A 22,624-nucleotide genomic window follows, 5' to 3' on the forward strand; every position below is an offset into this window, starting at 1 on the left:
AACCTTGATATTTTTAAAGAGTACAGCCAAGTTACTCTGTGAAATGGCCTTTAATTTGTGTTTGTTTGATGTCTCCTCGTGATTAATATAGGTTATGCATGTTGTGGGCAGGATTATCAGATAAATGATGTGGTGCCCTTCTCTGTATACAGTATCAGGAGACACATGATAGCTTTTGATCTTTTTACTGGTGATGTTAACTTTGGTCACATGTTTCTCCACATATTTTTCATAATATTCATGAGCCCATATTAACACTTTCAAGTCTAATCCAATTTCACAGTTTCATTCTATCTAGCCCTTCCTCTTTCTGTTACTTACAACTTCTTTCTCCAACAGTGAAAAACCTGGCTTATTTGTTCCATCATGTTTGAGTCTGTGAAGGATATCATAGGGGATACAGAGGAAGAGGCCCTAGGGTGAGGTAGAGAGAAGGGGTACAGACCATTCATGTCCTCTTGGGCCTCCAGGAACTTCCATGGGATCAGCTCTCCAGAAGCTCCAGAAATTTTAGACCAGAAAGCTCTGGTTACACTGCCAGGTGGTGGGAATGGTATAAAGCTTGTGCTGCTCTGGTGAGCAGTGTCACTTCTGGTCATTAGGTTGCTGGTTCAGACAGGGACTCAAACCAAACATCAGATTTGTCAGGAAGCTTGACTAGTCTTGTTCATTTCATGTTTAATCAGTAAAAATAAGAGAGAAGAGACATTGTTTGCTGACCTGACAACTGGACTTAAGTAGCATCCTCTTTTTTGTCTTTGAGACCTTTTTTTTTATTTTTTTTTATTTTTATTTATTTATTTATTTGAGAGCGATAGACACAGAGAGAAAGACAGATAGAGGGAGAGAGAGAATGGGCGCGCCAGGGCCTCCAGCCTCTGCAAACGAACTCCAGACGCGTGCGCCCCCTTGTGCATCTGGCTAACGTGGGACCTGGGGAACCGAGCCTCGAACCGGGGTCCTTAGGCTTCACAGGCAAGCGCTTAACTGCTAAGCCATCTATCCAGCCCCCACTTTTTTTTTTTAAATATCCCTTTCATTGAAACTTGAGGACTAAATGACCCAAGTAGCTTTATTCTTATAGATCGTGGCATTTTCCCAATTGAGCCCAAGAGTTGACATACAGCCAACTTGCTTCTTCCTGGGATGATCAAGGTGCCCTCCCCACATCTGAAAGTTTTATGTAGCATGTCTAAAAGATGTACTTTAGTGATGATAGGAAAAAACGAGTTGTTGGGGCGGGGTCTGTTTATACTTTTTGTATAAGATAGGAATGCTAAAGTCTTCTATTGTGAAGTTTATGTCTTTTAAAAGGTTCTCTGGCTAGAGAGGTGGCTTACCAATTAAAGCCCTTGCCTGCAAAGCCTACGGACCTATGTTTGACTCTCCAGATCCCACGTAAACCAGACACACAAAGTGATGCAAGCTTGCCAGGTCTCATATATACATAAGATGGCACATGCATCTGGAGTTAGGATTGCCGTGGCTGGAGGCCCTGGTGCTCCAAGTCTCTTTCTCCCACCCCCCCCTCTCTCTCTTACACTCACATAAAAAATATTTATAAAAAGTCTTATTAGGAAAAAGTGTTGTGTTTTTACTGGCCTGTTTTCATATGATCAAATCATTGTTTACATAAGTTTTAGTGGTCCTATTCCTGCACAGTTGTGAGCATACCATCCATCCCTTGAAGGAACTTTTTAATTTAATTTTATTTATTTTGGTTTTTCAAGGTAGGATCTTGCACTACCCCAGACCAACCTAGAATTCACTATGTAGTCTCAGGGTGGCCTTGAACTCATAGCAATCCTCCTACCTCTGCCTCCTGAGCACTGGGATTAAAGGCATATGCCACCATGCCCAGCTTTTGAAGGAACATTTTGGTAGTAATGCTTGTTTTCATAAGATTCTTCTCTTCCCACAAGATAGGTCCCAGTGGCAGTACTAATAATGGCTTAGAATGTGGGCAAGCTGTACTTTGTGAAGAATGGTGGAGTGTCAGATGCCTCATTTGCAAATTATCTATGATCAGTGTTTTCTAATTTCTTTTCTTTCATTTTTTAAAATTTTTATTTGAGAGGGAGACAGAGAGAGGCAGATAGAGAGAATGGACATGCCATGGTCTCCAGCCACTGCAAATGAACTCTAGACACTTGTACTACCTTATGTATCTGGCTTCTGTGGGTCCTGGGGAATCGAACCTGGGCCTTTGGCTTTGTAGGCAAATGCCTTAACCATTAAGCCATCTCTCCAGCCCTAAAATGTTTTCTAATTTCTGACAGTGAATTTATGATGGCACTTCTGCCACATCAGTATTTTGCACCTTTGAGAACAGTCTTCTATGAGCTAAACAACAAAAAAACAACTTTTCTAAGATGGACACCCACAGGGTTGGAAGTTAGACTACCTTATAAGAATCCTAGAAACCAAGAAGTAAGAGTTAGAAAATAACATTGCCTTTAATATGTTTCAGTTGTCTTGAGTCCTGTGTCAGAGAAATAGAATAATTCAGGATCTCCTTACCATCCCACCCACAGAACCTGGGATTTTTTAGTGTTTTGTTGAGTTTTTTAGGTGGTATGTAAACTAAGGTAACATTCATAAATCTTGAGGCTTTGTTTTTTGAAATTTTTTCTTTGAGTATTTATTTTTGTTAAAAATAACTCTTCTTTAGCCTCCTATCTCCTTTTTTTTTTTTTTTTTGATTCACAGATAATGAGCATGTATATATGGAGCTGTCGCAAAAGCTTTATAAGTATTGTCCAAAAGAATGGAAAAAAGAGGCCAGCAAGGTACGACAATACGAAGTCACTTGGGTGAGATTACATTTATGCGCAAAATTATTTTCATTCTTTTAACAAGTGTTTATTTTAGATGTCACACATAAGAAAAAATCTTAAGCAATAATTTACCCAGTAGATGATGAAAAAAGGAAATGAAATATAAGTTCAGACATGTCCTATTAATCAAGTGTGAATGGCTTACAGCATAACATGATAGATTCCAGATGTCTGTAAAGTAATATTGAGTAATAACGTTTTAGTAATCTTGGGGTAATGCTTTGAAGTGAAAAGCATGAAAAAAAGATGATTTGCTTTTCTCCTATGGCTGTGTTGTCAAAACTTGTTTTAGAAGTTTCTAGTAATTTTGATCTGTTTTTACTGTGCTTGCACTTGGTCCTTTGTTGTTTTGTTGGACTGCTGTTTTGATTTAGTAAACATCAGTTCATTTGTGTGGGAAACTAGTTACGGGGAGTTTATGCAGTAAGGAAGGAAAGAAATTACCAGTCTCATCCCAGAGCCTACAGTTTGTCCTGAAGACTTTTGGGGTACATTAGAAAGCTGCTCCTAAGCCAGCTGTAGAATAAGGGACCTGTATGTCTAAGTAAACAAACAGCATATTAGGATTTGGTATGTGGAATGTCTGGGGAACAAGAGAACATTTGTAATAAGGAGCAAATGGTCACCACAGGGGACAGAGCTTCGGCCAGGAGCCCAATCTCAGCTAGAAGTTTCCATGATATTTATTTTTATCTTCCCTTATGTTGTCATTGGCATTACTGTGAATAAGAATCTGGAGAGTGATGTTGCTGTTTAGATTTGTAACATGTTGATTTCACACGAGCATGGTATCTGCATGGGATAATTATCTACTACAAGCAAGCCCCGCTCCGTTTTAAGCATGCCTTGCAAATGATGGTAATGTGGTTGTTTTGAAACCCACTTTTGAAGTAACTCAAAACAGCTTGTTGGTGTGTCTTTGTCTTAGGGTATCGACCAGTTTGGGCCTCCCATGATTATCCACTTCCGTGTGCAGTACTATGTGGAGAACGGTAGACTTATAAGGTATGACGGCAAAACGATGCTAAACCTTTGCTCCCCACCCCCTTGCCCCAGTAACGTGTTTTCTCATATTTACCAATTAAGTCCCTTGTGTTGATTGCTTGCTTCCATCTGTTAGAATATAAACTCCAAAAGAGCAGCAGGCTTTCTCCCTCTTTAATCATTTTTGTACATGCACATATCCTTTGCACCGAAAGCAAGCACATTTGGTACTCAATAAATATTTGTTGAGTAAATAAATGAGAGTGGTAGACTGTGATTAAAAATGTTAACATCACTGGCTCACATTTCCAGTTTTTTTTTTGGGGGGGTGGGGAGGTGTTTTTTCTAATTAGAAAAATATTTTATTTGTATTTATTTGAGAGAGACAGACAGTGAGAATAGGTGTGCCAGGGCCTCTGGCCACTGCAAATGGATTCCAGGTGCATGCACAACAGTGCATCCGGCTTACGTGAGCCCTGGGGAATCAAACCTGGGTCTTTAGGCTTCACAGGCAAGTGCTTTAACTACTAAGCTATCTCTCCATCTCTCTCTCTCCCTCCCTCTCTCTCTCTCTCTCTCTCTCTCTCTCTCTCTCTCTTTTTGAGGAAGGCTCTCACTGTAGGCTGACTTGGGGTTCACTACATAGTTTTAGGGTGGTCTTGAACTCTCCATGATCCTTCTGCCTCTGCCTCCAGAGTGCTGGGATTCAAGGCTTGTGCCACTATGCCTAGCCACATTTTGTTTACTCCACATTTTCACTAACAATTAGTCCCCAAGTGGGGGTCTGTCGTACACAGGAGAGAGTAATGAAAGGATTCTATCCTCTTCCAAACTTGGGATACAAGCAGAGACACTTTTACAAAGTCCATGGTCTTTGTGCTAGCCTGCTGTTCCTTTTACATTTGGGGTCTGGCTTCTGCTCTTACTAATAGCTTTAAAATTAAGAACAAGCCCGGTGGAGCTAGTCTGTGGTAGTCTAGCATGTGTCTTGATAAGGGGGCCATTGACTCTTTTTCCAGAAATGGGTGCCTGAACATTGCTGTGCTCATGATGTCAATTCAGAATTCACTCTTTTTAAGCCTTAGTTCTTCCTTGGTATAGGACTCAGTGCTAGGAAACATTCAGAGGTGACTTTCTTGGCAGATACATGAAACACAAACCATTTCCCTTGTACTTTTAAACTTTGGGAAACTCCATATGAAAGAGAAAAGAAATATTTGGAAAATTAGCTCTAGATTCTCTGTATCATTGCCAGATGCAAACCAAAGAGTAACAAGTATTGGTCCATAAAAAATGTTTTTAAAGGCTAAAAACCTTCACTAATTAGTCTCAGCTTATATGAAATTTTCATCCAATTTACCTGGCTGTGGTAAAATGCCCTGCCTGGGGAAGAAGAAAAATATATTACTTGTGCACTAATTAACCCCTTGGGGCAAATGAATGGTAATTCACCCCTTCCTTCTGCCTTTTCCCCCTAGGGATAATAAACCACCTGAGCAGCATGTGGTCAGCATTATAAAAAGAAGCACCCAGAAAAGTACTCTGTCCCAAGGAGGGTGACATAAATGTCCTGTTTTTTTAAAAAATATGTTATTTGCAAGGAGGGAGAGAGAAAGGTGCACCAGGGCCTGTAACCACTACAAACAAACCCCAAATGCATGTACTACTTTGCGCATCCAGCTTTATGTGGGTACTGGGGAATTGAACCCTCGTCATTAGGTAGGGAAGGCAATTGCCTTAATAGCTGAGCCCTATCTCTAGCCCCAAGTGCTGTACTTTTAAGTATTTTTTAACCCTGGCCTTGGTTAAAGTAGACCATATGTTTGTATTACATCCCCTGATGAGCTGTGGCCCTCAGGTGACACTCCACCTGACATGATGAAGCCAGTAAGCTCCTAAAACACATTTACCTTCACAGTTTTCTTCGTGCATTTTTTTCTTGATCATAAACACAGCCCTTTGCTTGTGACCATTTCTTATTTTCAGTTTTGGTGGGGGAGGGTATGTATATGTTGACCAAGTTTTTTGTTGTCATCACTTGTTTCTTACTGTATGGAATGGAGACTGTATCTATTTAAAAAAACAAAACAAAACATTTTTATTCATTTATTTGAGAGAGAGAGAATGGGGTCTCTAGCCACCACAAACTCCAGATGCATACAACACCTTGTGCATCTGTCTTAAATAGGTACTGGGGGGGAGTCAAACCTGGGTCCTCAGGCTTTGCAGGCAATCTTAACTGATAAGCCATCTCTTCAGTCCACTCTGTCTATTTTTGATCTCAGCGGATTGCATTGAGTGTGCTGTGAGCATTTCCTTTTGTGGGGAGTATTATGATTGTCATGACATGTGCCTATGAGAACCGTTCCTTCCATAAAATAACTTCATAGAAAACAAAAATCAGGTTAAGGAAAGCCTCAGTTCATTCATCAAGAAACACAATACAACAAAGCACTACAGTATTGGTTGCTTCCTCCCCCGCATCCAGAAGGCCATATAAACAGATACATTTTTTAAAGGCCTTAGAGTATTTTAATGTGTTCCACTAAGAAAAAAAAAAAATAAAAAAGAACATCAGCACATTAAAGCCAGGATTGTGCAGCTCTGGTCTCATCTGTGCTGTGCGTGCAACAATGATACACAACAACAACAACAAAATACTTTGGGAGCAGACACTTTGTGCTAGCTTCAAATGTGATTATTCTCACTCTGGACATGGCCGCCATGTTGAAGAGCAGCATTTCAGAACTCCCCCCTCCTCTGAATGAATCAGATGCTGTGAGCCTTGTTGAAGCCATGCTATTTTAACCATCCAGGCATTCCTATGTTGAGTTCTGACCGTGGCCACCTCCTGATCAGGTCCCAGTGAGGAGGGCAAGGGAGCAGAAGCAGAGGCCCCTGCCACCAGGTGCAGAGCAGGAGAGGGGTTCTGTTTACAGGCCACTGCCTGTGTCACCAAAATGTGACGCTGTTTTCCTTTATTCTCCCAGTGACCGAGCAGCAAGATACTATTATTACTGGCACCTGAGGAAACAAGTCCTGCACTCGGAGTGTGTGCTCCGCGAAGAGGCCTACTTCCTGCTGGCGGCCTTTGCCCTGCAGGCTGATCTTGGGAACTTCAAAAGGAACAAGCACTGCGGAAAGTACTTCGAGCCCGAGGCTTACTTCCCCGCGTGGGTACGCATCTTCTCCGGGTTCTCATCCGCGCTGCGATGACATGGGAACCCACGTGGCCTGGGGCCAGTGAAATGGCGCGTGATGCCCAAATACACGTGTCACAGGGAAGACACACGGCACACAGGACACCTTGTGCATTGTCTACTCACAGCTGAAGAGGCACCCTGGCCAGCCCTGCTGCGTGCGGGAGGGGAGCTTAGCCTGCCAGACCTCTGTCCGTGCACACGGCCATCACTGTCTCTCATGCTGCACTTTTTACTCCTTAAGAGATGAGAGCATTTGCAGCTTTCCTGGGCTAAGAGAACAGATCTAAATCAACGTGTGGCTCTGACGTTGGTGTCCTTTCCTGCCAGGCGAGGAGCTGCCTTGTTCTTCAAAAGGAAGTTGTAGTTCATTCCAGTACCATTGGTCTCGCCTCCTACACCTTAGACTGCTGGGTTTCCATCCTTTCCAAGCAGACTGAATCTCCTCTCTGTTGTGGCCCCGGCCCCTGCTCAGGCTCATCCCCTGCAGTCATACACTCAGAACACGGTATCTCCGTGTCCCTGACAAAGCAGCACCTCACTTGCCTCTCTTAGAAAAGCTGAAGAAAGTTAAGGCAGATGGAAGTATTTGTTTTTCCTTGCTTCTTCCTTTCTAGGGATTCCTCGGGCCTCTTCCATCTGCTCTCTTTCCCTCAGTCTGTGCACAGCACCACCTCTGAGGTCACCAGTGACCTTTATACTGCTGAGTCTACTAATAGTTTTCTCTACTTACCCTGATTTTTTTGTTGTAGTTGCACTAGACATTTAGCTATTAACATAAGGGGACATTTCATCCGAATCAATGCATTCACAACCTCCTGCTGCCTATTTTGTTGCCCTCTGTCAGTGATATAGTTGCTCATCCTTACGTGCCTCAAACTCAGAATGCCCCAAGTCAGACTTCCTCCTTCCCCTTAGCCTCTGCAAAATCTACCCCTGTATTCCTAGTCTCAGCACCAGAGCCATTTGCCCAGTTGTCCAGAAACCCGAGTCACATGAGCTCTTTTTGTCACCATGCCTTCTCCCTGTCCCATTCAACCATAGTAGCATCCTCTGATGTGACCACTTTGTTGCCTATCACCCTGTTTGATCTTGGATTTTGTTGTTAGCTTTTCCCAGTGTTCACTACATTCCCCCCTTCATCAGTTTCTGCCATTTCCTGGATCCCGGCTCCCAGCAGCACTGTTTGGAATAGCTCCTTGCTACTCATAGTTGTTAGCTGTGATGACTCTGCCCCTGATTTAAACCTTCAGGGTCTCCCCTATCACCTGTAGTGTGAAGTCCAGGCTCCCAAGCACAACCTAGAAGATGTCTAAAATAAGGCCCCAGCCGCCCCACACCGCCGCTTCTTCTGTGCTTGTCCTGCACCTTGACCTTTGTGCTCTGCCAGCCTCCAGCTAGTGATCTGCCTGCACACTTGCTGTGTGGTTTCACCTGCTGAGGCTCCTTACAGTTCTTGAGCATGTGAAGCCTCACCCCCTCTTTCAGCTCGCTCACTGCTGAACTCTGGGGATCAGCCCCTGTGGAGGTCCCTTCACTGGGTGCCTGCCCACGTGGGGATCCCTCCACTAGGTGCTTGGCCTCTGTTGCTCAAGAAGGCTCTGGCCCTGAGTGCTGTTCTTCTGTCTTAAGATGTTTATTCCTTGGCTATAGTAAATACAGCGTTTCTCCACGTGCTCTAAGGAACAGGCCTGACTGTGGCCATTTCTAGTCTATCTGCTTCAAGTTTTTTGTTTTCTTTAATATTTTTCTTTCTTTACTTGAGAGAGTGAGTAGGCCATGCCAGAGCCTCCAGCTGCTGCAAATGAACTCCAGATGCGTGCGCCCCCTTGTGCATCTGGCTAATGTGGGTCCCGGGGAATCAAAGTTGGGTTCTTTGTAGGCAAGTGTCTTAAATAAACACTAAGCCATTTCTACAGCCCCTTAGGTTTTTGATTGACTTACTGTTTCAGCTGTTGACAAGGAAGCATGGGATGTGTAGCTTGCATGGCAGTATAGCATTCTCATAGATACTGATTCTTGGTCATTTCAAGAGCTTCCAAATACTGTGCCATGGCACCCAGGGTGCAAGATTTTCAATCCTCGGCATCACCAGAATCGCCCACTTAGGTGTCCTTATGAATAGTGTTTGTTACCTGAAAAGATTGGCATAGTCAGTTTGAAATGAAAAGTTCACTAATTTTTAAATTCCCATAATTGTAATCATTATTTTGCTTACATTACATCATTCTGCCTGCATTTTATAACCCTTAAAGTCAGCCAAGGCTTACTTCACCTTTCTCCTAGCCTGCAGCTGTTGCATACTATATACTCTTCACATCTGAAAGCTCTGACTTCTGTCTGATGAAGGTCTAAGCCACAGCAGATGACTGTAAATGCTGGGGTAAAAGTGTTCCCTCATAAGTATTCAAATAGCCTCTCATGCAGGAACCGGCAGTGTGAGACATCCTCCCAGTCCATTTCCCGCCTTCCCCCAGTGGGCCTTTAGAGTCCCCCACTCTGTGGCTGTAATTGTAGAAGTCAGGTGGAAACCAGAGCCAGAGATGGGCTGGCATACATGTGTTTCATGGTCCCCATCATTTTGCAAGTAAACACTATGAAGTATATGAAATTGTATGCAAGTTTGGGATTTTTCCCTTATAACTAAAACCAAGAGAACCTACTTTTCCCCATATTTCTTGAAATTTTGCTTCTGCTAAGTGGATGTTGTAGCTTATAATACTAGGCTGCTACTACCTAGAAACATAACAGATAGTGAAAACAGATTAAAAGTAGTATTTACTAATGGAAATTTGCCAGTTTACAATGGCTTATTTTAGCTCCTCGCCCTTTCATCGTTTTGGGGGCGGCAGGAGGTCTGACATCCTCAGCAAATGTTGAATGGCATACTCTTCGTGTCCTAACAGGTTGTTTCCAAGAGGGGGAAGGATTACATCCTGAAGCACATTCCAAACATGCACAAAGACCAGTTCGCGCTGACAGCCTCTGAGGCGCATCTGAAGTACATCAAAGAGGCCGTCCGGCTGGACGATGTCGCTGTGCATCACTACAGGCTGTACAAGGTAGGGAAGCCACGAGGACGGCACCGCAGGGAAGTGCGCCTTCCCCACCCGGACTCTGGGCACTGCCTTCCTCCATAACACGTTTGAAATGTGCTCCTTTGCTTGCGCACTGCCCTTATCACCGGTCTATCTGGGAGGAGATGGTACTCTGGCCTAGAAGCAGGATGGAGTATTATTGTTAATGGTTCTAATAGATCACAGATGGCTACAAATTGGGAAATCTGATTTTGCAACATCTGTGGAATAGTTATTTTTCTCCTCCCTCAGTGTGGTTCTCTACTTTGGAGAGTAACATTTGTGACTTGTTTGGTGAATATTATTTAATACTCTCAGCAGTGCAGCCACACCAGCATTATCTCCATCACTCAGCAGCTAATGTTGATGGAGTGCCGTGTTTACTGGGCACACATTTTACAACTTTTTAATTAACAGTTTGATGTTTGTACATAGGTATTTTGATCCTAATCCCATCCCCACTACTCTATGAGAAAGAAACTGTAATACTCATTTTATAGGCTAGGGAATTTGAGATTTAGGGTTGAATAACTCATTAAGGCTGTAAAACGAAGTGGTGGAGCCTGGGTTCACCCCAGGCTCCTCAGTGAGAAAATCTGTGTGCTTCAGATGCGCACACTCCCCATGCTCAGAGGTACTCACTCTCCTCTTTAACCTCTGCACCCAGCTCACCTCTCCATCCTGGGGTGGAGGTCAGGCATCCAACAGCATTGGAGGCCGTGTTCATTCATGCTACTGTAGCATCTTCTTGTCCTCACTAGCCCCACCTCCTCCTCTTCACCCCTTCCCACAAGTGCCGTTTCCTTGACAGAAACATAGAATTCTCACTTATGTATTCAAGACATGATTGAAAACCCAGCGAGATGAAGTTGTTACTAACTGGGATTGAGTCCCAGCCTGGCTTTGTTGTCTCGCATTGCTAGAACAAACATCTGACCAGAGGCAGCTTAAGAGAGGAAAGGGTTTGTTTCAGGTTTAAAAAACCCAGAGGAAGTTCATCATGGCAAAAGAAGCTGGCTAACTCCAGCATGCATCCAAAGCACAGAGACACCAGCCAGAGCTCAAACTGGCTCTGTCCACACCGACTAGGACTGAAGATCCACCCCCAGTGACACACCACCTGCAGCAGGGATTTGCCTGCTGGGGACTTCAGTAGAAGTTTAATTTTAATCAAAAATGCCTAAATCTCCAGGCATGGTGGCACACACCTTTAATCCCAGCACTCTGGAGGCAGAGGTAGGAGGATCTCCATGAGTTCAAGGCCACTCTAACACTACGCAGTGAATTCCAGGTCAGCCTGGACTACAGTGAGACCCTACCTTGAAAAACCAAAATAAATAAAAAGCCTAAATCTATGGGCCATAGATTCAAACCAACCACAACAGCTTACTGTGTGACCTTGGGCAAATTACTTAACTCTGCAGCCTTTTAGACTGCAAACTAAGGAATCGATGGATGGTTAAAACAGTGCTTGTTACATGTTAAGCATGAGGTTCAGTTTGTGAACCGTTATCGTCTTCACTTTCCTCTACCACACGCTTTGTGGTGGGATTATAACTCAACCATTGAAGAAGGGGTTGTAATTGTGTAATTGTATTGCTGGGTATAATCTTCCCATCTGGTTCAAAAACTCAGTAATGGACTAACATGTACCTGCTGTGGCTCTCTCACTGCCTGTGCTACTCCATCTTGAAAGGCATAATGAAGGTCTTAAAAGATCTCTTGGATTAAATTCCTAAAGGACTGACTCTCATTGTTTTTTTAAGAGAGAGATTTCATTTGTGACACCTCACTGTATGTGGGAAAATGCCAATGAGGGACAAGCTTGACAGTCAAGTTTGCGTTTTGAAGAGTATTAGGAGTATAAATGGTAAGTTGGACAGAATCTGGCTTTGGGGATGAAATAGCAGTCAGATGCCCTGGGGATCCTGGGCAGCTGTCACTATGTTTCTGCCATCTGTTGTGCCATGAAGGCCGGATGAACCTGGGATAACGAGGCAGGGTACCTGCAGCATTAGCAAGTGCTCAGTAAATAATCATTGCTCCTGGCCTTACTTGCTGGGCAAGCTGGCTACGTTATAGAATCCTATTAAGAAATCACTATGTTTTAGTGAAATAGATACGCTCAACTTGCTGCCTTTGTTCAAAAAAAGTTTTTAAATTTGCTTAGTGTGTAATTTTTCTACATTGCATTGAAAATGGCTTGTTGCCATTTTCTAGAAATATAACTAGAGTGGGTGTATAGTTACCTGATGGGTCCTTTTTTACTCTTTGGAGAATTCATGTGGCAACCATTAAATGCTTATTTTAGGGGCTGCTTATAAAATGGATAAAAGGTAGCCAGAACAGGGAACATTATGGAAGAAATTGTCTTGTTCCCTTCTACCCCGCACCTACCCCATAACACGTCTGTTATGTGAAGTGCTAGCACCTTTATGGACATCATCTTGATTCAGAAAGCCATCATGACAGTCTTGAAGGGAGATTAGCCTCATGCGTGTAGCAGTGGATCAGATTCTCCTGCTGAATCTTATAGTACATGTGCCTTTCTTGACAAAAATAGATTAGTTGGAAGAAATAATTGAAATGTTAGAAATAGGCTATGTCTTCTCTTTATGCCAGACAAGAGAGAAAATTCTACAAGTTTTTCTTTCTGTGTTTCTGAGAAACTGTCCTTAAACTTAACGAGGCTCTGAATATATGCACCTATTGTTTTGTGATTTTTTTTGGAATGAAAATATTTGTTACTTAGTAATTTTAAAACATTATGCCTTATGTATGCTTATTACATGACTCCTTAAAAGATGTGCCCAAATCTTCCTTGTGCTTACAGCAGTTTAAATTTTAGAGCTTATAGTAACTAGTAGAATGTGTATCATATAGGCAAGTAATGATTAAGTGAACTAAAAATCAGTGTGTTCAGGCTAGAGAGATGACTGAGCAGTTAAGGCACTTGCCTGCAAAGCCTAATGACCTGGGTTCAGTTTCTCTGTATCCACATAATGCCAGATGTACAAAGTGGCACATGTATCTTGAGTTCGATTGCAGTGGCTAGAGACCCTGGTGTGCCCATTCCCTCTCTGTCCTCTGTGCTTGCAAATAAATAAATGTTTTCTGTTTTAATCAGTATTTCCAAACTAACTGAACATAAAAGCTTTTGTAACTTTTCTCTGACTTTATCAGAGAGAGCCTTAACTGTCACTTGTCTCTTAAATGGTCACTTGTCTCGGCTTTTGCTGTTAGGGTTAAGGAACTGGAAAATTTACATAAATGTAAACATTTAAAGTCTAATGTGTCTCAGGCAAGGACATTTAGTTCAGGATTCTAATCTCTAAGCAAGGGGTAAGCAAAATATGGAAGGGGGGAAGCAAATGATGGAAGGGCAAGAAAATTACTCTCATCTGTTGGAGTTTTCAACAACACAAGTATTTAGATAATATCAGAAGTGAGAATGCATAACATAATGAAGCACTAAAACTTTGAGAGACTATATCATTCTTGTTTTAATATGTGCTCAAAGTTTTCATATGGAAAGATTTGGCAAAATGATTTTACAATCTTTCCAATTCTGAAATGTTTCTTTGGTGCTCAGTTGTTTGATGTAGAAGAAAATGATTTTTTGTAAACTTTTACTCCTACAGGATAAAAGGGAAATTGAAGCTTCACTGACCCTGGGATTGACCATGCGGGGAATACAGATTTTCCAGGTTGGTGAATGAGAAAAGAGTGTCAGCTGCTATTAACCAGGTCTTAATTGAGTTGTCCGCCTGTGTGGTGCCTTCACTGGCTCAGGGATCTTTTCAGTCCTCACTTCCTGTTTGTCAGCACAGAGGTGAATGACGTAGGATGACAGACTGAGGGACTCTGCCTGCTCCTTGACAATATAGTGAATCCCCTAGAATAGAAAACATTGATCCCCAAGATCCGATCTGGTCCACCCCTCACAACAGAATGTTCCTATCTAAACATTTCATGTCATTGATTTTCAGTGTTCTGTTTCATCCTCTGGTGTATCTAAGAACTGTGGAAAGAAAAAGGACATTTTAATATGGCTCTTAGCCAAATGCTTTAATTTCCAGTGCAGTTTTCAGAGAAAACTTGTCCCATGAATAAGTAGTAACTCATCCTTTTTGCAAGTGAGATGGTGATAATCACATAGCTACCTACCAGGAAGGGAGAATAGTTCTGCATGGAATATAGTGGATTGTCTCACCTGTGATGTAGGCAAAGTATCCAATTATGAAATCTCAGTCCCTTCCCACATCTCTAGAATGCCTGAGTCTTTTGGACTTTTTATTTAAATTTAGGGATAGGCCAGAGGGAAAAAGATTGTCTTCAGAGGGTCAGTGGATGCAGTCACACAGGAACTGGAAGCCGCAGGATCCTATCACCAATCTTTTAATTACTGTCTGCCCTTCTCCAAAGAGAGCTGGAGACCGTGTTCAGATTTTAATTACTGAGCTTTAGTTTTCTAAGAGAGAAACCAGAGCCATTTTGAGAGTCTGTCACATTTCCTGTTAACTCTGTTTGCACTGTCACTCTTTCCACAGAACCTTGAAGAGGAGAAACAGTTACTTTATGATTTCCCTTGGACAAATGTTGGGAAATTGGTGTTTGTGGTAAGTTTAAACTAACTAGAAGAAAGTAATCTCATAATGAGTTGTTCCTTTTTGAGAGCTTTTGGGATTTTGTTTTTATTTTTAAAATATTTTGTCAGGTGCAAAAGTCACTTTCTAAAAAAGAATTGGAGCTGTTGACACTTTATTTTCTTATATTCTCATTATCTGGGTCATTACTCTCTCATGGTGAACTTAAGATCAAATAATCTTACATTGTAACTTGTTGTTTACCACATTGCCATAAGTTATTGTGGGAAAAGTACAAGATGAGTTCAAAATTGGGAAAAATGAGCTATAGCAGTGGAATAGGAAAACAGAAGCCATGATCTCAGGGTAAGTTACTCTTACCATGGAGGCTGGCCTGAGTGAAGAATAATGATGTAGGGCTGGAGAGATGACTTAGCAGTTAAGGCATTTGCCTGCAAAGCCTAAGGGCCCAGATTCAACTCCCCAGGACCCACATAAGCCAAATGCACAAGGGGGTACATGTGTCGGTAGTACATTTTCAGTGGCTGGAGGCCTTGGCCTGCCCATTCTGTGTCTGCCTCTTTCTGATTTTCTCTCTCAAAATAAATAAAATTATTTTTTAAAAGAGTGATGTAAAAAGATGTTCCTAGTAAGCCGGGCTAATCATTATAAGGAGGAGTTCACAGAAGGGAACAGAAAAAGTACTTTCACTTTTAGACTTGAGGATGAGAGAGTTCCTGACTCCTCGCGCATCTCCACTCTGCCAGCCGTGTCCACTGTGGTAGGCTCTGTTTTGTAGTTGACATTGTATCTATCTGGTGGTCACTAATATCGTAATTCTGTTCTGTTCAAAAATAATTAGACAAAAATTAAAACTAAGGTTGTGCAGCCCCTCCTTCCTCTCATCAGGATGGAAGGCCTGTGTAGATAGGGGCTGAGCCACCTTGCTGGAGTGTGGCAGAGGTAGAAGGATCACCTTGAGTTTGAGGCTATTCTGAGACTGCAGTGTGAATTCCATCCCTATCTGGACTACCCAAGCATCCACTGCTTTGTAGCAACTCTGAGGTATTCTTATCTACGATAGCCTTTCTAACTCTGTTCAACTCATCCATAAAATGGAAGAATCCATAACATCACATCACCGCGAGGCACCTTTCCTGACCTCGTGTTCAGCTTAGGAGTTTATACCCCTCACTGTAGACCTGAAGATCTGCTATGTCCACTGTTAGTCATTCCTTCTCCTTCCCACTCCCAGCTCCCTCCTTTGTCCAGCTAGAGTTTTCTGTAATAGGTGTCCTGTGTTCTTCATTATCATTACTCTTGTTTATTTCTTTCTCAGGACTTGTCATGAACTGTGATTATTTTGTTTATTTGCAAACTTTTCCACTGGGATATAGCTCATGAGGATAGGGTCCTCGTTCATTTTGTTCACTGCTTCTTTTCTAGCACACAGCCCCTTTTGTGCCACACGTAAAGCAAATGTTTAATAAACATTTAAGTGTGTGTCAATCTCTTGTAGAATGTATTGTCTGTTTGCCGAGTTAGGGTGTGGGGTTTGCATCCGAGGGGCCTGTCATGCTGGCCCTACCCAGTCACCCAAGCAGCCAGAGAAGACAAGCGTATCCTGGTTGTATCACACAGTTACCGCTTCCTGGGCACCTTGGCTACATAGATGCTGCCCTATGTTTGGTGATCCTCTATCCTGTGACAGTTCTGAAGAGGAAAGCAATAGTTAATCCCTTGGGGAATTCTAAGTGGAGCTTTATATGTCTATTTTGGAAGCTGTAGTTTTCCTTAATCAATAAAATGAAGGGGACACTGCTATATCTGAATTTTCTTCTTTAATTTGGATTCATGATTTCCCTACACAGGGCAAGAAGTTTGAGATTTTGCCAGATGGCCTGCCCTCGGCCAGGAAGCTTGTGTACTACACAGGGTGCCCCACACGTTCCCGCCACCTCCTGCAGCTTCTGAGTAACAGCCACCGCCTTTACATGAACCTGCAGCCTGTCCTGCGCCACCTCCGCAAGCTGGAGGAGAACGAAGGTGAGCTGGCCGGCGGGCAGTGCAGATCCCCGTGGGGGCGGGGGGAGTGCGGCTGCCCGGAGCAGAGATCTTAAGCCCCTGTAGAACAAACTCCAAGTTCGGTTCCACTGGCACGGCAGCACAGAGGTCCATCAACCTCCACGGCAGCTCTAAGTCTCTGTGTTATACCAGTCACTTGGCTCCACCTTCTCAGAGTTTCCCCAGCCCTGGATTGAGAGGCTTTGCAAAAGGGCTCACATTTCAACCTGAGGGTCTCCATCGCATGGTTAGCCCTTGGTCTTCCACTGTGGTACCTAGAGTTCTTGGATTTGACGTACCACAACTTCTAGTTCCCCGAAATGCTGTGTCACATAACTCTTTTGCCAAGTTCTACTGTAGTCAATCTTAAAGTAACCCATTTAGATTCTACTTGGAGTATATACATGGTGCTCAGGATTTAGGTTTATGCCCTATATCTGTATATTAAATAGGTATTAACTGAGACCTCCTTTCTCCTGCAGAAAAAGAATATGTACCCACCCCCCCCCTCCTAACCAAATAACCTTAAAGATGTTTGTGACTGACTTCTCCTCATCCAGAGGAGGCCTTTTGTGGAGATTCTCCAATAACTCCTCAAGGAGCAGAACATCAGTCAGTCCCTGCTGTCTACCTCTGTGCATCTGGCTAGGGAAAAACGGGTGGATCTGTCAGGTGTACTGGCTTCCACTGCCACAGAACCGTAGCTTCTGCCCCACCATGACTCACTGTCTAACAAATACATCACCCCTAGGCTGACATGAACATTAAGAGGAATTTACTTTGGGACAGAAACACCAAGGGAGCCTGTGAGAAACTATACCTTAGTTAGGCATAGAGCCCATAATTTGCCAGATTCACCCATTCATTCCATAATGGCACTTGGAGAACTTTATGTATCCCATCAACTTTCAGCCTATCGCATGTTAGTAATTTGGATGGCTGCAAATTCCCTTGGAGAGCCTAAAATAATTAGTGAGTCTGCCTTGCAGTTTGAACATAAAACCACAGAGCATGTTAACGGAGCTTTATCCACTGCCACACTCACTACATTAAGGGCAGAAGTGAGTAGGTGTCTGGTTTGCTGTGGTGCAGCACAAAATACCACAGGCTGGGGGATACGTCAAGAATGTTGTGAAGTCCAAGATGAGAGACCTGCAGGGCACCATCCAGAAAGACAAAGAGAAGGTGAGAGAGAGGGTCACAGGGGCCAGATTCTTTGTGTCCGTTACTTCTCATTGTTGACACACAATGCCCAACCACAAGCAGCTTATGAAAGGACATCAGTTTCATCATGACAGGACAGAGCAGGAAGCCTGTGTCATACCTTAGCACAGTCAGGAAACAGCAGGATGGGGAGCCAGGCTATAACACTTAAGGCATGCCCTGAGCAACACAAGGCTGTACTTCTTAAAAGTTCCACTACCTTCCCAAACAGCACACAAGCTGAGTATCACGTTTTTGGACACATGAGCCTATGGGGGAGCATTTTATGTCCAAACGACCACCCTCCTATTATAACAGACCCACTCCCATAATCATTAGTCCAGGAATAAGGGCAGAACCCTCATGGCCTCGATACCTCCTAAAGGTCCCAAAGATTAAGACTGTTACAGCAGTAGTTAAATTTCAGCAAGACTTTAGGAGGGAACAAACATTCAAACCACAGCAAATAAGGGAATGAAGGAATGATAAAGAGATATGTTGGATCTTTTGTTTGGAAGAGTATAGATAGATTTGGGGAGGGTTCTTATTTTCTTACAAAGAAAATAAATATGCTTAGAGTTTTTTCTACTTAGAGATGTCTTCAGGTCTGAAGGCTTCAAAGCAACTTTCTCTCAGTCAGCTTTGGAATGAATCCTTTCACCCACATGTAAAGGCTTTGTCACTTTAACCAGAAAAGCTATTTTCTTGACAGTAGCTTTATGAAAAGGAGGAATGTTTGTCTTAAATTTCATTCACACTCACCTTGTTTAAGGTACAATTTGGACATAATATAATAAAAGCTGGTCACAAGAACTCTTTCATAGGGTAGAGAAGAGAAGGAAAACATACCTTGTATATTAGAAACTCCCTGTACAGTAGCTAGACTATGTTCTTGGGTCCCAGGGCAGAAGGGCACATTCACTGCAGTATTTTCCAAAATAATAAAAAACTCTTGTCTCAAGGCTTTTACAAGCAGAAAGAATAAAAACATAGGCACACCGATGGTGACTGGCATCTGTGAGGGGGTGGAGGGGGAGGCCTTGTGCATGCTGAGGCATCTCTCCCACCACCCATTTCATCTGGGTTGTCTAGGGTTGCACTGCAGGGTTCTGCTTGACAGAAGCAGAAGGGCTGCGAGTGTTTTCACTTAGCCAAGAAACAAGACAATTATGCCCATTAACAGGCCCCTGGGACCCTAATTAGTTACTTGCCTAAAATAACATTAGCTTAACAGTCCTCAAATGCACTGTCTGTTTTTAACTTAGTCTTTGGCATTTCCTTCTCATCGGTCTTAAAAAGGCAAGAAAACTACACCATTTCTTTTAAATTTTCTCCCTAAAAACACAAAAATAGTACATCTGCAGCTCAGTTGTAACTCTCTGTCTTTAGGTAACGATTAGTTTAGTATTTGATGCAAGGGACTTGCTAATGCCTGTCTTTCCAGTGTCTTACCTATTGCATTAAAGAACATCAGTGATGTAAGCCAGAGAAATTGTTACCAATCAGAGGCCTCCTGAGTATAGCATTAAACCAGTAGTGATGGCTCGTGTCCAGGTTACAGTGCCTCACAGCCTTAGCTTAATGAAAAGGTAAATTTTAGAATCTCTGAAAGAAAATCTTCGTTTAGCAGCAGTGAACCAAATTTAACAAATGGACAAATAAAATTAATGGTGATGAGCACAATTGTATTTATTAAATAGCCCTCCATAACACTGTTTCCTATCTGTGGAGATACTTTTTTTTGAATTCTTTGAATATCTGATATTCTGTGATCTGACAGCTTTGCAAAATACCAAAATAACATTAGTGGCTGTCATGGTACTGTCACGGTGCTTCAGAACTTGTTAAATGTTCCGTCAGTGACCTCCTTTTACTGTGGAACACTCGCAGTGTGCAGACAGAAAGTGGCACGCCACATCACTGAGCAAGCCTGCTTCTCTAATGTCTGACAGTTTAAATCATCGCCTCCCCCCACAAGGCTGCTGGGCTGGTGCTTGCTCATTTTTTACTCTCCCAAGTCAAGCTCCATTGAGTTATCACCACTTCCCAGTCACCATATTCAGAATGTGAGGCTGCGCTTGATCTCAGCCTGATGGTTTCCCTAAGCCAGCCAGGCCTCTCTACCCTCTGGGGTGAGTGGGCTGATGACCCGTATTCTCCTGCACAGAGAAGAAGCAGTACCGGGAATCGTACATTAGCGACAACCTGGACCTTGACATGGACCAGCTGGAAAAGCGGTCACGAGCCAGCGGGAGCAGTGCGGGCAGTGTGAAGCATAAGCGTCTGTCTCGGCATTCTACCACGAGCCACAGCAGCTCCCACACCTCGGGCATCGAGGCAGACACCAAACCCCGGGACCCGGGACCAGAGGACAGCTGCTCAGGCAGCGCCCTGCACCGCAAGCTGAAGACCTGCAGCTCCATGACGAGCCACGGCAGCTCCCACACGTCCGGCGTGGAGAGTGGCGGCAAAGACCGCCTGGAAGAAGACTCTCAGGATGACGGTAACAGCTCTGCCCCGTGGGTGGCTGGCTACCATTTTCCCTGTAGCTTTTCACATATTGGTCCTGAAGACTAGATGTCTGGAGGATGACTTGAGATGTGACCTGGTTCAGCAGCTTGTGTCCAGCTGTGAGAGGTCCTTTGCAGCCACAGCGTTGGCTGATGCTATGGAGTGGATGTTAGTGTCACGGCCCTTGTGTCTGCATTTCCCATTCCCAGAGAAAATGAGGCTGTGATTAGGACCACAGAGCAGAGGGCAAGTTATGGCGACAGGCATCTCAAACTTCTCCCTCCTCCCCTAAAATGATTCATATCTGGAACATTCAGTTAATTCATGAAGTGTTTCTTCAGTAACTCCCACACAACCAGAACTATAGGGAGTCTGAAAGAAAGAAAGCACCTGGCAGCATGGAAGTTGCTCTGTTGAAAGAAAGCAGTAGATCTCTGCCATGCCAGCTAAACTGGACATGTGTGTGCATTCTTTGTGTTTGTTTCTGTCTCTCATAAAAGCTATCACATTCAGGCTTAGAGAGCAAAACATTGACTCTGTTAAGAAAAAAAATTGCAGAACATGTTTGGCTCCCGTAGGATTCCTCCAGCCCTGGGGCAGCTGCTGCGGGAAGCTGGGATCATCAGGCCCTGCTCCCCGGGCCTGTGTCAGCAGCCCTTGCTTTGCCCCAGTCCTCATAGCATAACCATAGAACATCTTTCTTAAAGAATAGAAAGTAAGTGATGATCAGTTCATAGCACGAGAGGCTGTGTAAGTAACACAGCAATCCTACATAAAAAGAGAGCAAGTCATACCGGATTGAGAATTGCCCCAGGAGTTTATTTCTTAAATGTCTTCTTTCTCTGTCAGAAATAGAGATGCTGGTGGATGATCCCAGGGACCTGGAGCCAATGAACGAAGAGTCGCTGGAAGTCAGCCCCGACATGTGCATCTACATCACAGAGGACATGCTTCTGTCGAGGAAGCTGAACGGGCACTCTGGTGAGCTCCTACCGTAAGCTCTTCCCCTCAGGTAGCTGGTTGTCCAGGGCCCACAAGCAGGTGCCTCAAAAAATAGGAGGGTGGAGGGCTCTAGACCAGATGCAGGGCTGGAAGAAGAGCCCTTTCAGGACACTTGGTCACAGGGCCAAGAGTCTTCCATGAAGAGAGGGAGGGCACCAGAATGGGCATTGCCATATGTAGCCCAGGCCATGGACAACAGGTTCTGTGTCATGGGTTGGCTGGTTGGTTTTTCTTCCTTTCCTCCCTCCCTCCCTTTCTCCCTCCTGTCTCGTTACCTCCTCCCTTACAATTTTAAACCATGGACTTGGATAATTATATAACACATCTGGAATGGGCCTTGGAGACGGTTTTCTTTGGTATGGTCCTTTTCTTTTTACCCAAGAGAAAAACCAGTGGATTAAAGAAGTGCGCCATAGCTAGAAAGAGAAGTCAGGTTTGGCCTGTGTTCCCCACTGTATTATACTAGAGAATCTGCAAGCAGAAATATCAAACAGGGATGACTTAGAAACTCTGTGTTTTTGGTTTGTGTTTTTTGGGTTTTTTGTGTTGTGTTGTGTTGTGTTGTGCTTTTGGCTTTCCAAGGTAGAGTCTCGCTTTGGTCCAGGCTGACCTGGAATTCACTATGTAGTCTCAGGGTGGCCTTGAACTCACAGTGATCCTCCTACCTCTGCCTCTCGAGTGCTAGTACTAAAAGCATGCGCCACCACACCCAGCTGACTTAGACACTCTTAAACTCCACACTTGCATGAATTCTTCCAGAAAATTTACAATCATGGTAACACCATTCAAAGTTTATGTGATAGTCTATAACGCATGTTTCTACAGTGTGAAAGTAAGCAGTGTAAGTTTGTTTTAAATGTTAGTCACTTCTAGCCGGGCATGGTGACACACGCCTTTAATCCCAGCACTCAGGAGGCAGAGGTAGGAGGATCACTGTGAGTTCAAGGCCACCCTGAGACTACATAGTGAATTCCAGGTCAGCCAGGACCAAAGTGAGACCCTACCTCAAAAAACCAAAAACAAAAAACAATAAATATTAGTCACCTCTGTGTGCTTTTGTCACATGTCATGAAATAGTCTCTGTTCTTTAGGAAAATATGCGTCAGGGAGCCCATAATGTGCAAGTGCTTTGTGCTTCTCATCCAGCTTTGTTCCAGTAC

At 43.5% G+C, this 22,624-nt stretch overlaps 1 protein-coding gene across 3 annotated transcripts in view; it reads left to right on the forward strand.

Moving 5' to 3' along the window:
- The window catches only part of Frmd6 (FERM domain containing 6), an 88,331-nt gene that overhangs the window by 58,114 nt on the left and 7,593 nt on the right, over positions 1-22,624 (forward strand). For 2 of the 3 annotated variants that reach the window (XM_004649179.2, XM_045154356.1), the window contains 9 exons: positions 2,710-2,813; positions 3,766-3,842; positions 6,812-6,998; positions 9,928-10,083; positions 13,740-13,805; positions 14,649-14,717; positions 16,556-16,730; positions 20,119-20,454; positions 21,312-21,443. In XM_004649179.2, coding sequence (XP_004649236.1) covers positions 2,710-2,813; positions 3,766-3,842; positions 6,812-6,998; positions 9,928-10,083; positions 13,740-13,805; positions 14,649-14,717; positions 16,556-16,730; positions 20,119-20,454; positions 21,312-21,443 — 1,302 coding nt within the window. The remainder of the gene's footprint in view (positions 1-2,709; positions 2,814-3,765; positions 3,843-6,811; positions 6,999-9,927; positions 10,084-13,739; positions 13,806-14,648; positions 14,718-16,555; positions 16,731-20,118; positions 20,455-21,311; positions 21,444-22,624) is intronic. The other variant, XM_004649180.2, reaches the window with a different exon arrangement.

Source organism: Jaculus jaculus, chromosome 7 (genome assembly GCF_020740685.1).
Source record: "Jaculus jaculus isolate mJacJac1 chromosome 7, mJacJac1.mat.Y.cur, whole genome shotgun sequence".
Lineage (NCBI taxonomy): Eukaryota > Metazoa > Chordata > Mammalia > Rodentia > Dipodidae > Jaculus > Jaculus jaculus.